The sequence below is a fragment of the Cryptomeria japonica genome, chromosome 7, assembly GCF_030272615.1.
Source record: "Cryptomeria japonica chromosome 7, Sugi_1.0, whole genome shotgun sequence".
Classification (NCBI taxonomy): Eukaryota; Viridiplantae; Streptophyta; class Pinopsida; order Cupressales; family Cupressaceae; genus Cryptomeria; species Cryptomeria japonica.
The window spans coordinates 427,777,198-427,792,390 of NC_081411.1; the positions used below are offsets into that span (position 1 = coordinate 427,777,198).

The following is a 15,193-nucleotide window of genomic DNA, read 5'->3' on the forward strand; positions in this document are numbered from 1 at the left end:
AAAGAAAACATAAGAACTTATTCATTTGATCAAGAGAAAGAGAAACCCAAGCACAGATATTCCCTCTTTTGGGAGTATCCAAAGAGCAACTAGCAAGCAAATAAGAAACAACATTCCATTCGCAAGGAATACGAACAAAAAAATGGAATCGAAGTAGCATTTCAAATATTTTGAATGCATTGAGTTTTCTCAAGTTCAATGCATAGTCAAGAGAGTCCAATACCAATGCTTTGTAGGATAAGAAGTAATCAATTGCATTATTAAGAAATTATATTTTTAACAAGAGAAGCATGCATATTGATATCAAGTATCATTTCATTAGTGAACTAGTAAACAACAAATAAATCTACTTATTCAAAAAGACATTAGCAAAAGAAAACTTTGAAAACCTAAGATAAAATTTGTGTTATGAATGCTATAACAATTAATCATAGAAAAATCAAGAAAGAGTATTAGAATTAATTAGTAATATTTCCCACCATTATTTGAAATTGTAAAATAATATTAAACTTTAGATCAAAAAAATTAAAAAATCTGAAAAAATATACAACAAACATTAAATAACATAAATGTTGTATCATTCAAAATTGCCTATTTCTTCTTTATTTTTACCAAAAATATTTATATGCAATATTATAAACTGAAAAAGAAAATATAAGATATAAGATAAAACTATCACCCAACATGAAAATTATCAAATATTAAATATATTGTTTTACGGAATCAGAGTCAAATTGTCACCATATCAAATTCCAGAAATTACAATCCTGCACCGAATTCATTAAGTCAATAATAACACACATAATTCAGATTTATCTAAATCAAGTTTCAATATTTTCTCCCTCAAACCGAAAACTTTCGTTCAACTGGGGCCTTTCTTCTTGCCCGAGTTCCAAACATCTTCCCCTGCAAATTAAGATACAAATAGAAATCAGCGCTTCAGATATTAAAATGATATATCAAACTAGTTTGCTCTAAGCAGGATTTCTAACATATAAAAACCAGCAAGTATAGCTTCACCAGTTTCGATCTACTTTAGATATTTTTTACCCTAACTTATATGGAAAGAATAATCTTTAAGAAAATTCACACGATCCTTCAATGACCATTTGCACAACATTTAGGGAAGAAATTCCATGTAAAATCTATGTAGTTTTATGAAAAGAAACTACAGTAAATTTATTAAGATCGTGTTACCAGTTTGATCTCTGGACGAGCGCGAGCATCTGCGAGTACGGGCGTCTTCTTTGTGAGTGTTGAATTGTTAGCGCAGTTACCATCGTTAATGCAATCCAGCACCATATTAGCTGTGTCAATGCCTGTTCATATAATGCAGGCTGCATGAGTGAATGATTTTAGCGTACATTGCCACATTAGAAGTAAGAGATCTGTTACCTGCTAGATAAGCACCATGCACATATCCATTATACTCTTGATTCGTATGTTCACCGCTGAAGAAGACAGGACCAACTGCTGCCTACAAAAACCAGTAACATTGGTATAAAGGTTATGGAGAATTTGTTATCCAGGAAACGAATCGAATGAATAAAACATAGATGTTCCACTTTGTGGTGTAACAACCTTTAACTCGTGAAAGTCTTGCTCGGAAACACCAATCGGCCAGTTTGAAAATGTTCCCTTGTAAAAGCGATCCTGTCCCCATTTAGGAATCAAGATATCAGACATCTCTGGAATGTTTTTGCCAAACATCTTTCTCAAAACTTGCATGATTTCAGTTTTAGTGTCCTCTTCAGGCTGCTGTTCTATTCTTCGCGCTTCCTCGTCTACTACAGTTACCATAAGAAGGTTCCCTCCAGGGTACTCGTTTTCCAAGTGCTGTCACGGTAATCAGCTATGTCATGCATATAATCCCAACCGAAGAAAAAGGTCAGAATTTTACTCAACTGGTATTTACCTGCCAGTTATTGTAGTAACCTCTTCTTTCATGGACGTACATGAAGAACTCGGTGCCTGGTCCTCCAGTTGGCCAGAATTTGTAAGGGAACTTCACGAAGATCTTGCAGTAGATCGCCATATCCCACTTGTATATTGCCAGCAGCTTCCACATCTACCACACACATATATAGAAAGTCAAAAACCCTAACAAGTCTTAATTTTGAGTTAACTTCTTAAATGCGAAATAGTTATAGTTACAGGCAGATCGGGTTTAAATTCGATAAGCTTTGTCTGCAGCACTCCCGCGCTAACGGATACAATGCTGTTCTTTGCAGTGTAAACTGAACCATCCTCTGTGGAGACCTTTACGCCACTATCACCATACTCGATTTTACGCACCACCTGAAACAGAATGGTTTCTCAAACATCTTTAGGATTCCAATTTTTTTCTCATTGTAAAAGAAATCTGAAAGGCATGATTTTTAAAAACCATTTTTGTAAAGTTTGTAAGGTGAAGATTTTGAGGCGCAAACTTATTTAGTTTGAGCCGCTTGTCGATTATCTTTCCATTGCTAGACTCGAGAAATTCTTGGGCCAATCTGTGCACAACATGCTCGTATCCTCGGCTGTCTGCCACGAAGTAATTATCTACTCCATAATCTTCAAATGTTGCACTCGGCTCCACGTTCTTTAAGCTCGTTACACGTGGAGGTTCTCCATGCAAAAAGCCCAGCAAATTTAATATTTATTTTATATTGATCTTTGGAATACAAGATATATAAATGATGTCAGTGGATAACAACCAGCAGTTTCATAGTCATAGACGAAAAAGTCGATGGCCATCTCCAAAGGTGTCGTTGGAACACTGCATTCCAAACACTCAAAACATTTAATGTCTTTTTAGTCTCTGGAGACAATGGCAATGGTATAATCTGATCCATTGAATAGATTATGGTTAATGGATATACTTACTGCCCGGAAACGCGCTGTGACGCCAAGATTGAGATGTCTTCCTCTCCATTTTCTCTAAATGTTAGAGACAGATTTTCACTAAACTCCGATGATGCTAGTGCTCTCTCGTATGGCTCTGCCACTACAGACTGCGGCAAAATGCCTCCCCTACAATTTAAAAAGACGATTTCATATTTACTATAGAGAGTGTAATAATAAAAAGTATTCAAAGCCAATATAATTTCATTGTTAAAGCTAAGAAAATGTAAAACTCTTAAACAGTTGAAAAAATAATCACAGATAATTTGACATAAAACTAAAAAAATGCTTGAACTCTTGCCTGCGAATCACACTATATCTGCAAACATCGCTAGAACAAAATTCAAATGCCTATTAAGTAAACAGGTGATAACGTAGTTTCCTGTTTAGAAATTATAAGCTCTTCTGACAAATACATATACATTAGACTTACTCCTGATCATAAATATTGTAACTAATATTGTCATAGTTAGACTTAAAGGTCAGGAGGTTGTATTTGTTAGCAAGTGTCCAGATGGGATTCACATTCTCTCGTGACCCTACGCCTTGCACCCAGTTTGCACCCATCTCTATTGGATACCCCCCCACCATCTTCTTGTGCATTCTTCCACCGATTCTATTCGTCGCCTCCAATATTACAAAATCCTTAATCCCCTTCTCAAACAGAGTCTTTGCCGCCATTATGCCTGTACCAAAGAGTAACATTCAAACAACAACGAACTTTATGCTTACTGACCTCAAACCCAAAGGTTAACATCAGTAAACATCAATACATACCTGACATTCCAGCCCCAACGATAATGGTAGTTGCATCGCCAGCATCTGCTAAAGAGGATGAACAGAGTATTAGCGTTGCCACAATAGAGAAGAGAGCTAAATTAGATAAACCCATTCTGCTTTTCTTGCGCGTAAATTACTACTATATCGTAGAAACACCACACCGCGGCTTGGAAAGATGTCTCTTCAAGCCTGTATTTATAGGTAAAATTCGAGCTTTTTCTTCTGGTTTCTCCATACCGCAATCAGTTACAAATTTCTGACAGTCTACGGTCAATTTAATTTTCATGACCTGCTATTTAACAGTTTAAATTATATGAATGAATACACAGTATCATATGCAAGCATGCCAATACGGACTGTAATCGACAGGGCTGCAACAGTTCCGATTAATTTGCAGTCTTTGATTAAATCCTTACCGTCCATGTATTATCCACAAGGTGTGTTATTCACCTTTTCATCGACGTCCTTTCAGCTGGCATCTTCACATTATTTTCATGTACAAGGAACTTAGAATTTTCATTTAACAAAAAGTTCGCTGAATTCAAATGACACGTTATTATAAATATATATATATATATATATATATATATATATCAGGATATTCATATTTAATAGGAAAACAATTGAAAGGTGGGTAGTCTAAATGAGCTAGGTTTTACAAAAGAACTTGTTTCTTGATCAAGATACATAGTAGAAGAGCTAATATAAAAAGGAACTTGAAAATGCAACTTTTGTTTGAGGAAACAAAGTTTGACAAAACTAGTGGTTTCTTGATCAAGATACATAATAGAAGAGTTGATATCAAAAGGAACTTGAAAATATGTTAATGATGTGGCTCCTATCCCCTTAGACTGTTTGGTGTCATGGGCGCCATTATAATTAGTTAATTCATTCATTCAAAGAAGGAATATTGTGGGATATCCAATTTTCAAAACACAGGCTATGTTGTTAGGGTGGCAAAGACTTCCATGTAGTGTAGAGGATTCAATAGTTGAGCATGTATCAATAGTTTTGAGAGTACATGTGTAGTTTGATCCATCAAAAGAAAATATTCTCATTATATTTTAATATAAAAAATATTAATAACGAAATTTTAGATTACAAGTCATAATTTATCTTAGCATATATCATTAGTACATCAATAGTGTATAGCTACTCATCATGTCATTACAAAAATACAAATAATAGTAGTATAAATCTAACTTCACGTGAAAGTTGAGTCAATCAAATGTATTGCTAATAAAGATTACATAGTAAAATACTATGTAGTCGTCCTAACATTTAATAGTTTAACCTTATGCAATCTTATACACTTTTTGTCCAAAGACATATAATATTATTTTTATATTAATTTACCAAATTGAATTGTATGTCTTTGTGAGGGTGTTGGAAAATTATATTTCTTTTACATATGTTTTTTCTTACTATGGTGTTTTTGTGACCTTCATGTCTTTTCCTTTTTTTTACCAAGCTAGGTCATATTTTCCTAAGAATTTGACCACACAATAAATTGTTATTAGAAAAACCAATGTAATATGATATTAATAGATATATATTTCTTAATGTTCTTTGGTCTCCAAATTATCATTCTATAAATTTAGCATGGTAAATGATTATGTTGATTTCATGTACTAGTTATTTATTTGATAATAAAACTATCTTTAGACTATGATTATGCAACTATACTTCAAGATAAAATTTGTTTTTAAGAATTGATCCATCTCTAATTTAAAATCAACCATGCTTTAGAGAAAGATAATCCCATCTCTCCTTTTAAAAACTTAGATTTTTCACCTTTCATATGAAATAAAATAGTATAGCCATTATTTGATTCAACTTTAGTCCATATTTCAAAATATAGAATTGTTCATGTGAACTCAATATATCTTGCTATGGGTATTTATTGAATTTGTTCATTTTCAAGTAAACATACTAACATGAGGTAAGGTTAATATTATTCTATATACAACTAGTGGTACTAAAATTCCTACAATTTTTTTTGTTTAAATATAGCACAAAGACTTAATGAGAAAAAAAATGGGGAGACTCTCCTTTGATTCTCTATTCTAGAGAGGGATCAGTTCTTCGTGTCTTAACGATGGTTTATAGCTTGTAATACTATCAATCAAATATAATTTTTATAGTTTGATTTGTGATTGAGAATTGTATAGTGTAAGTCTCCCAAATCCACACTTGTTGGGTGGATAGAACACAAGATATATATTAAAGTAACCAGGCAATATGATATTAAATTAAATCTAAATCTCAAGTATAATGATGAACTCTTCAACTATTAAAACTAGTATTAATTTTGAATGAAAGGTAAGACATTATTTGTGAACTCTTAGAATAGTATGTCTAAGCTCACAAAATCACTAGTACCTCACTTTGTAAGAGTTCAATAAATACTATTTAGAAGATTGGTCGCCTAACATTTGAATAAAAATAGAGGCATCAAAAGGCTAATGTTCTAAATATATTGAATCGAGAGAGGCCCAAACCTTTACATATTTGCAACAAAAAGAAAAAAATCAAGGGCTCATGAGGAGTGAAAAGCCAAGAATAGAAGCCTATTAAAAACAATGGAATCCCAAAGGCTTCCAAATATACTAACTAACCTAAAAACTAGAACTAGACACCAGAAAAAGCAATCAAAATCAACAAACAAATAGAAATACACTCTCACTGAAAGCATGAACCTATGGATTACTAAGGTGCCAAATATTGTATGTTTTTTTTGTCTAATTTTCTCAATGAGCTCCTTCACAAAGTTCTGAGTGTTTCCCATTTATCAATCATCCTTGTAAATTTTTCCACTTCCATCCAAGCCCTCTTCTCTTTCTCATCCTCCGCCCAACTTGAGGCTCTAGCATCTGATTCCATTATAGCTTTGATCCCATTGATTTTCTTTTTTGTTACCTCAAATTGTCCCAGAAGCCAGCGAATGGTAGGTTTGTGCTTATTGAACCAAATAATGTTGGATTTCATATAAAGTTTCAATATAAAATATAACAAAAAAATAAAGATAATAAGTGAAACCGAATATATGACAATACAAGGAATAAAGCTCATGTTCATTTAAATAAAAAGTAAAAATCTAGGACCTTAGTGGATCAATGAAGGTGAGTAAACTTTTCTTTCATTTTAGTTTCATTTTTATTATGGCACAAGTGGATAAATTATAAGGCACATGTATGCCTATGATCATCCTATATATGCTGGTAGAGAAGATAAATATTAGGCAACACTAAGCTAAAATAAGAAGGATTTCTTAAAAGTCATGTATACTAAGATTTATTCAATTCAATGTAAGTGGTGTCTTAAGGATTCTAGGTACCTATTGATAAATTGGATTAGACAATAATAAAAATTCTAAAATCCTAACTCTTTAATATCCATAAGATAATGAATTATATGCCAACGGTTGGTAAGGTTGTTTCTTTTAAACAATCTACCTCTATATTAAGAGGGAAAAATCCCTCATATGATAGAATTTTTATTTTGGTGGTACTTTTGACTCAAAAATAGCTTGAGAACTTCAAATAAAAATAAATAAAATGTTGTAAGAAGACTTCCGATTTCTTGAGTGAATAGTTCTTTTTCACAAAGTGTCTTTAAAATCCTTCTCGCTTAACTCAATATCCTCAAGATTTGAATCGTTGTCCTTGTGGATATTTACTTCCATAGCCAAACAACATACTATGATTTTGGATTTGATATCTCGAGTCTTCATCGATAGCTTGTTTAACACATTAATGACATGCTTAATGATTAAGAGCTTGCATTAGTACCTCTAATCCATGTTGTGGTATTATATTCTTCAAATGTGGTTATGTTTCCATTGAAAAGTGGATTCATGTAAATTTTTTACATTTCTTCTATATCCCTTTCTACTAAATTCTAGATACTTTATTCTTTCTCATTAGGTCTAGATTTTTCTTTTCAATTCTATGTTCTTTTCTTGGTCTTTTTTATATAGCATTATGGCTCTTTCAATGCTGAAGAAGCTATCTATTGTTATTTATTCTATGCAAGATTTAGAAGCTTTCCTAAATGAAACTTGTTAAACTTTTGATCACACTTTCAACTAAAATTTTGATTTCCACATCATCCATAACCAAACAGCCATCTAGTGGTCATTTTAAGATTTTTAAAATAGTTTCAACATAAGAATTTCATATTTGAACTTATTATTCAGTCTACTCCATGGTGGATTTTTATTTTTCTATCACGTGCACAAGTTTAGAACTTAGAAATTTAGTATGTCCCCTTATTGAGTTGAAGGGCCTAAATAAATTCTTGAAATTTGGCAATTATCATTTGTAAGATCCTCTTTATATTTGTTCTTAATAGATTTTTCTATTTCCAAATACTATTCACTTTATTTGTTGATCATTAACCTTGAACAAATTTGAGTCTTTTTATGATTTAGAGTAGTACCATATAACAATTTTATAACCATATATTATTTCCTTTGTTCAACATCTTATTATCATTTAATCATTATAAGAACATGTTGTAACAATCAATTCCTAGAATTTTTTTTTGAAATGAGAAGAAGCAGTAGAGGTGTGAGTGGAGTGCCTAGGGCTTCCTTAGGGGAGGGGGATGCAGACGGAGACTCTGAAGATGATGGTGACGGTGAGGCATGGATTTTAGCAGGGATTCATGGTGAATTAGTGTATGGTGCCTATGTCGTGTTGGGGGTGGACCAGAAAACCCTCCCTTTCATTTGGCCACACACTTTTGTGCTTTCTCTTCTAGATTCTACAAAGTTTTTTGGTGTTCTCCCCTCCAGTTTGGGATTTAACATTTCTTTTGTGGTGTGTTGGCGGGGGTGGTGGTGGTGGGTAGGTTCGATTCCTTTGGAGGCACTATGACTATGGATATTTTATGGCTTTGGGTTGCCTGTGCTTTGGGTCATATGTTTTTTGGTAGTGTTGTTTTGATGGGGGGCCTTGTTGGGAACTTTGATGCCTCTTTGAGCCTTCCTTTGGTGGTGATCCTATTCCTTTTTGAGATAGTGATAGGGTTCCTTAGAGGTGTATCTTTTATTTCAGAGGCCATTATTGAGGGTTTTTTTTTGGGAAATTGGAAATTTTGGTCTTATCTCTAAATCTTCTGAATTGTTTATGGAGGATGTGGTTCATTCTTGTCTCTTTATAATATTCTCTCCTTCTTGCAGAATTGTTCTCCTTGTGGGATTGGTTGTGTGGCTTTCCCCTCCTAATTTGGTTTGATATCCTTTTTTCTATGGGTTGTTTTGAATGTTTCCCTCTTTTCTAACCCTTTGGTTGGCTTCCCTCTCAGCATCTTTGGTTTTCTCTAGTTATTCCTATAAAGGTGGCTTTGTCTTCTTTAGAGGTGAAGATAGATGATGTTGGAGATGACTTTTCTATAGAGGTGAAAATGTTTTCTATGGTTGATGTTGGGAAATGCATCGAGGAGAAAATGGTGTGTTATCTCTTAGCTGTTGGGGGACTGTGATGGGCTTTTCAATGGATTTTTCTCCTCCTCCTATAGAGGCGGAGAGAGCGGAGGGGTTTTTTTTTTAAGTGCTGCTCAAGATGCCTAATGGTACCTTGTTTCTTGGCTGTATGGGAACAAAAAAATTTCTTTTATTTATTTTCTCTCTTTTATAACCTATTGAGGTGGTGATTTTGGAGGGTATTTTTGGCTCTTCTCTATTCTAGTTCAAGGTTATGGGAGCCTTTAAAAACCCACTATTGCTAGTTGTGGGAGCCCTATAAAACCCACTTTCATGGTTGAGCGGAGGCTGAAAAAACCCTTTGTCTATTTCTTTTCTCAAGGACAAGCTAGATGCTAGTAGTTTTCAAGGGCCCAGTCTGTCCAGTGTTTGTTTTTGTTAGGATATAGCTTTGGGTCCATTGTGGCCCAAAGATTCTTTTACATGTTATGGGAGCCTAAGAAAACCATTCTTTTTGGTTGAGGGTGCCTGAAAATCCCTAGTTCTTTGTTTGTTGAGGACTATTATTTGTTGACTTCACTCCTCTACCTGGACCAGCTTGTTTTGTATTGCTTTTCATTTGTTCTCTGGCTAGTGTCTAGTTGGTGGTGGCTGCTCTGGTTTTGTGTTTATATTTTGTTCGGTCTTTGGTTTTTTGGCTTTGGATGCATGTAAGTCCAGAAGGTTTCGCATACTTTCTAAAACTTGTGGTTCACTGCCAGGTAGTCTAGTCTATCTCACAATGACAACTCTCTGATAGTAAGGGTTTTGGGGCCCCTTCAACACCTATTTTATCCTAATCAAACACAATTTTGTAACCATATCATTATTAGATTCAATGATATAGTTATAATTTCATTTTATTGTTTGGTATTTCCTTGATCCATTGTAATGAGGATAGGATTTTGGATGGACCGAGGGTCCTATCCGAAGTAATGAGAGGAAAACTATTTTTTGATGATGATGTTTCAAGGGTGTCACTCAATGATGGAGGATGAGATATATGAACAATATTATCTATATTTGAGGGGTTTGGAGGTGAGGGAGGTGAAATTTGAGTTGAGCACACATTCGCTTAGGAGAGATAAGTATTTTCTTATTGGACATCTTGATCTACTTGAGGTCTTTTAACTCGTAATTTTGGTTTGCATTTAGGGGTATTGTGAACATAAGATTTTTTTAAGCTTGGATCCTTTATCAAGATCCTCACCATATTCTCCACTAGCCTCAACTACAGTTGACCTTGTCTTAAAAATGTTGTCATTGGTTGTAGTTGTAAACGTGGCAATAGAAATTTTTACTACTTTATTGATTTAGATGTAGATCTTGATGGTTTGATAGCAATATTCTTATCGTTCTTGTAGTATAACCATTTCATTAAAAACAAAAAAATGCCTTTATTTGATGTCCTTTATTTTCTTTTTACTCTAGTTAATGTGAGAGAGAAATTTAAATGCATAGTAAATGCATTATTACTCTTTATGAATATTTATTCTTAATGTTCAACTATAATTGTGGATAAAGATCATGCATCTAAAAAATTCTCATCGTAAACCCCAACTTGATAAATTCTAGACAATGAAGCAACAACATAAAAATATGAGGTCATATTTTGAAAAGTAATGAAAGATAATAACAAATTGTATTAAGTTATCACTAATAAATTCCCCCAATCCACATATTGACACTCATAACCTATAAAATTATGAATTAGCACATCCAATATTGAACCTTATGCAATAAAGTCATGTTACCAAATATATAATTTCTAAAATGAGCCTTAAGGAGGAGTTTAGGTAGCTTGGGTTTCCCTTTCCTTGGCCTCTTGAACTAGTACTTGGTGCTAATATTTAGGAATGCATTATATTATCAAAAAAATAATTCTTTAGACTTTGCACGCTCATATATGCACAAAAATATTTATTGAAAATTCTTAGTAAGTTACTTATTTAGGGCCCATCTAACTTAGTTATCAATATATCATCTGCACACCTTAGGTACACCCATAAGTCTTCACACTTTCCAAGCAATTTTTTTTTTTTAATTTATTTGCAGAGGCGAGGGCTTTGGAAGGCAGGTCCAGTTCATTATCTTGGCCCTTGTATCAGACTTGTTTGGTCGGGCCCTATACAGATCCATTTTCCACGCTAGCTGGTCGGCATTATTGGTGTTGTATATTTATGGCGTTCGATTAGCATTTACATTCATTACCAGCCCATTCTCTTCATTTGGTCAATTTGATTTCCTTGTGATCGGCATTGATGGCGCAGTGGTAGTGTCGGCTTTGAAGTTTTTTAATCAATGCATTGCATAATGAATTCCACCCATTTTTTTTGGATGAATATCTTTGGTGGTTACACAATCTCTGCAGGCGCAAGGAGGTTAGATCTACTGGTTCTGGTTGGCGGTGATCATTAATTGGTCAAAAGCATTATTGTGAGGTGCCTGCCTTCAATAATGGTGTAGATCTGATCCAGGTTGCCTGCAGCTTCTACTCGTTGCCCACTTCAAGGGTTCGCATTATCTTTCATGGTGACGTATTCGTGTTTGCTTGGCACATGTTTCAAATTACGTCGGCTGTGCAGATCACTTTAAACAGTTTCTTTAATACAAGCAAGAAACGGTGAATTTGTGGGTCAAGTTTAGCTATTTTGCCAGTTGCATCTTATTTGCATCACACAAAACAGTTTTTCTTATAGTTTCTAAAATCTACAAAGCATAACAGATTTTTGCTAAATTGTCAGTAGCTAACTCTTCATGATTTGCATCCCCATTGCTGTAGAATCACGAAAAATTAGAAAAAAAAATACTGTATTTTGCAGATCTGAAAGTTTTTTTACAGTGTCATTTTGTATGGAGATTAGCTGCTATGCATTTGTACCACATCCATAAAAAACTACTTTTTTAAGGGATGGTCTAAATATTGGAGGGAATGTTTTTTTATATTTATTATAATGTTAGGTTTTTATCTACAATATTACCTTACATCTTTGAGGGTCAATTTGTATTTTAGATGTTTTCTTTCTTTAGCTAGATGAATAATATTTTTTTGTTTACAAAATCAATACAAAAAAATTTCTTAATATGTTTTTCGGCTTAAATTGTTTTTTTAAACCTGTTTCTTAGAATGGTAACATTATGGTGAGCACATTTTTTTGTATTTTTCATTCTTTTTTAATTTTAATAATGATCAAAATATCATAAATATAGCATAAAATATTGTTTTATTTAGTAGTGTAAACATATGGAAGTGATCTTATTTCATATTAACATTTTGTTTTATCAGTTCAATTGTATATTATTATTTTTCATATTTTCATGTGATGTAATAGTATTATTTGTCATTTATTTTGATGGATGGTGAGCGTGAACTTATATCATTATAATCTTAGACATTGTCATCATTGTAAGATTCTTTAGTTCTACTATTAGGAAATTATACAAAACCATTGATAGTTTTGAGGAAATAAATATTGAGAGAAAAGGAACAAGTTTATCCATAAAGTGGTTGAAAGCTTGGAAATTATTATACGATCGTAAAGAGAAATATTAAACTTATTAAGTGAAAGAATTTCTCAACATACACCTTTGAATATTCTTGAACTACATCTAAAGTATCATCATAATGCATGGAATAGACTAACACTCCATCTTTGAATGGATTCATGAATATCTAATAGAAGGAAAGACAATTATTTAGTTGTATACATCTCACATGAAGCTTGATATAAATCAACTTCCATTAAAATAGATTGATAAATTATATCATGAGGAATGCTTTTGGTGACCATAGAATCATTTGTAAATAAAATAAATTCATCATTCCTTCTTTATAGTAATTAAAGCAATTTTTTCATGGTCATTTGATGACAACTATACATTTTCAATGTTTTCTTCATATTGCATGCTATACACTGCAACACTTCTTTCAACATGAGTGATCTGTGAATGAAATTGTTTTTTATTAAAAAAAATCTTGACCCAAAATTTTTAATTTGGATCAAATATACCATTCTTCATTGCATATAAACCTTAATATTTTAGTTCTATCTGATCCATGATTTCGCACAGTGAAAACTTTGTTCCATGTTGGTGTATTGGAACTTTTCGAAATGCCTGCATTATATATCATACAAATAAAAATTAGTAATAAAAAAATTGAGTAAATGAGTTATTTTAAAACAAAGTAAAAGCAAATATATTATAGGGATGGTGATTACTTGTAAGGTCAGCTACTATGGTTGTTTACTATGTTTATTATGTCCAGAATGTAGTAGCAATTTGTTTACACGAGGGGTTAGTACCAAAAACAAAAAGGCTCCAAATCAACTAGTTGAAGAAACCTTGATAATCAAATGTCTTAGCCACTAATATCATTCCCAAAATTCTATCACAAGAACATAGTTGATCACATAAAAAGAGCAAGAGAATGCATCAAATGTTGAACCATGATTCACAAATAGCAAAGCTATGAGCTCATGGGGAAGAGAAAGGGGAGAACATGGACACCATGAGCTACCAAGTTGTGTTATGCTAGGTGATCCTTGAGAAGAATAGAGAGGTCATGAAATTGATAGGCTAGAAAGTTGTGCTATACTAGGTGACCCATGAGAACCTGAATACTCATGAGACAACAAGTTGTTTTATGTTGTGCGATTTATGTAAAATAGGAGAGCCATAATAGTCTAGCAAGATGTGTTGTGCTATTTCCACTTATTGCACAAGGAGGATTGAATGATCTAGCAAGTTATGTTATGCTATTAAACCTACATGAAAAAGGAAAAGTTCAATGGTCTAGCAAGTTGTGTTATGCTATTAAACCTACATGAAAAAGGAAAAGTTCAATGGTCTAGCAAGTTGTGTTATGCTAGTCAACTCACCCTATTGAACATGTTGGTTTTTTGGTTTTAGGAGTTAAGTATCTCATATAGGACTTGTAGATTTGGTTTCAAGGGCATTATGTATAGACCCCCCTTAAGATGTCAACATAAAGAACTTTATGTTGATGTCTTAAGGAAGCTAGAAACAAGGATGCAAACCTTCAACACCAAGGAGATATCCTTTCAGCAACAATGTACATAATTCCAAGCTAAAGAGATATAACTCCTATAAGCAAGGAAAAGATAGTTGTAAAAGAGATATCTTGTAACAAATGTAAAGGGAATTCTTTGGAGGAGAAGAGATCTTTGCTCAAAGATATTTACCTCCAAGAAGAGATATTTGGAATAAAATAACATCATTGACCAAAAGAAAGAAATGAGAACAAGAATTCATACCTTCCTCCTATTGCTAGGTGAAAGGGATTCTTGATGAAGGATGACACACTTTTGACCCAAAGTGAAGGGCTTGTTTATAATAGATATAGATTGACAAGTAAAGAAGACGACGTAGACAAGGATACACACCTCTTGCATAAGAGAGAATCTATGAGAAAAAAAATAACTTCACACAAGGAATGACATCGTATCATAAGCAAACACCACTCAACAAAGGAAAATAGGATCCTTAGAAATGATAAGAGAAAGTAATTCCCCCCGATCATAGGGATAAAGAGAAGAATTAAACAACTTCCAAGGAGAGATTATACATAGGAAGATGTAGCACTTCAAGCAAATAAAAGTTCCTAAGAAAGGAACACACATGTACTCGCATGAAGGAAAATTCAATGTGAGAAAAGACATCAAGTTATGCAAGATACAACTCAAAAGAAGAGGCAATATCCAAAAAGGATATAGAGATAAGTGATTACCATCCTTTCCCCCAAGCAACAAGATAATGATGAATTATATTATTGTTCAATTATGATTGTAATTGAAAATGCATCACCACTAAAGGACAAAGAGCTGGGCCAATTAAGTTTACTACTAGTGCCATAAGGTGAGGAGAAACATGATAAGGTGAATGGGGTGCTAAGGCGCTACCACTTCACTAAGAAAAACTACAAGATCAGTTGTAAGAGCTATGTGAGATCAATCATTTTTTTCTTAACAAATGCTATAAAATCTTTACAATTTTGAAGAGAATGAGAATAACAACAATGAAAATGAAAATACTCATCAC

The 15,193-nt window shown here is 33.2% G+C and overlaps 1 protein-coding gene across 1 annotated transcript; it reads right to left on the minus strand.

Annotated features, from left to right (window-relative positions):
- Nucleotides 1-662: 662 nt before the first annotated feature.
- On the minus strand, nucleotides 663-3,832 carry LOC131030455 (polyamine oxidase 7). Its single transcript, XM_057961288.2, has 11 exons — nucleotides 3,664-3,832; nucleotides 3,320-3,572; nucleotides 2,869-3,015; nucleotides 2,700-2,761; nucleotides 2,429-2,610; nucleotides 2,155-2,298; nucleotides 1,916-2,068; nucleotides 1,582-1,836; nucleotides 1,396-1,477; nucleotides 1,198-1,319; nucleotides 663-906 (listed from the first exon to the last, which is right to left on the minus strand). The coding sequence occupies exons 1-11, from the start codon at nucleotides 3,776-3,778 to the stop codon at nucleotides 844-846; spliced, it is 1,578 nt and encodes a 525-aa protein (XP_057817271.1). The 5' UTR covers nucleotides 3,779-3,832; the 3' UTR covers nucleotides 663-843.
- Nucleotides 3,833-15,193: the final 11,361 nt, after the last annotated feature.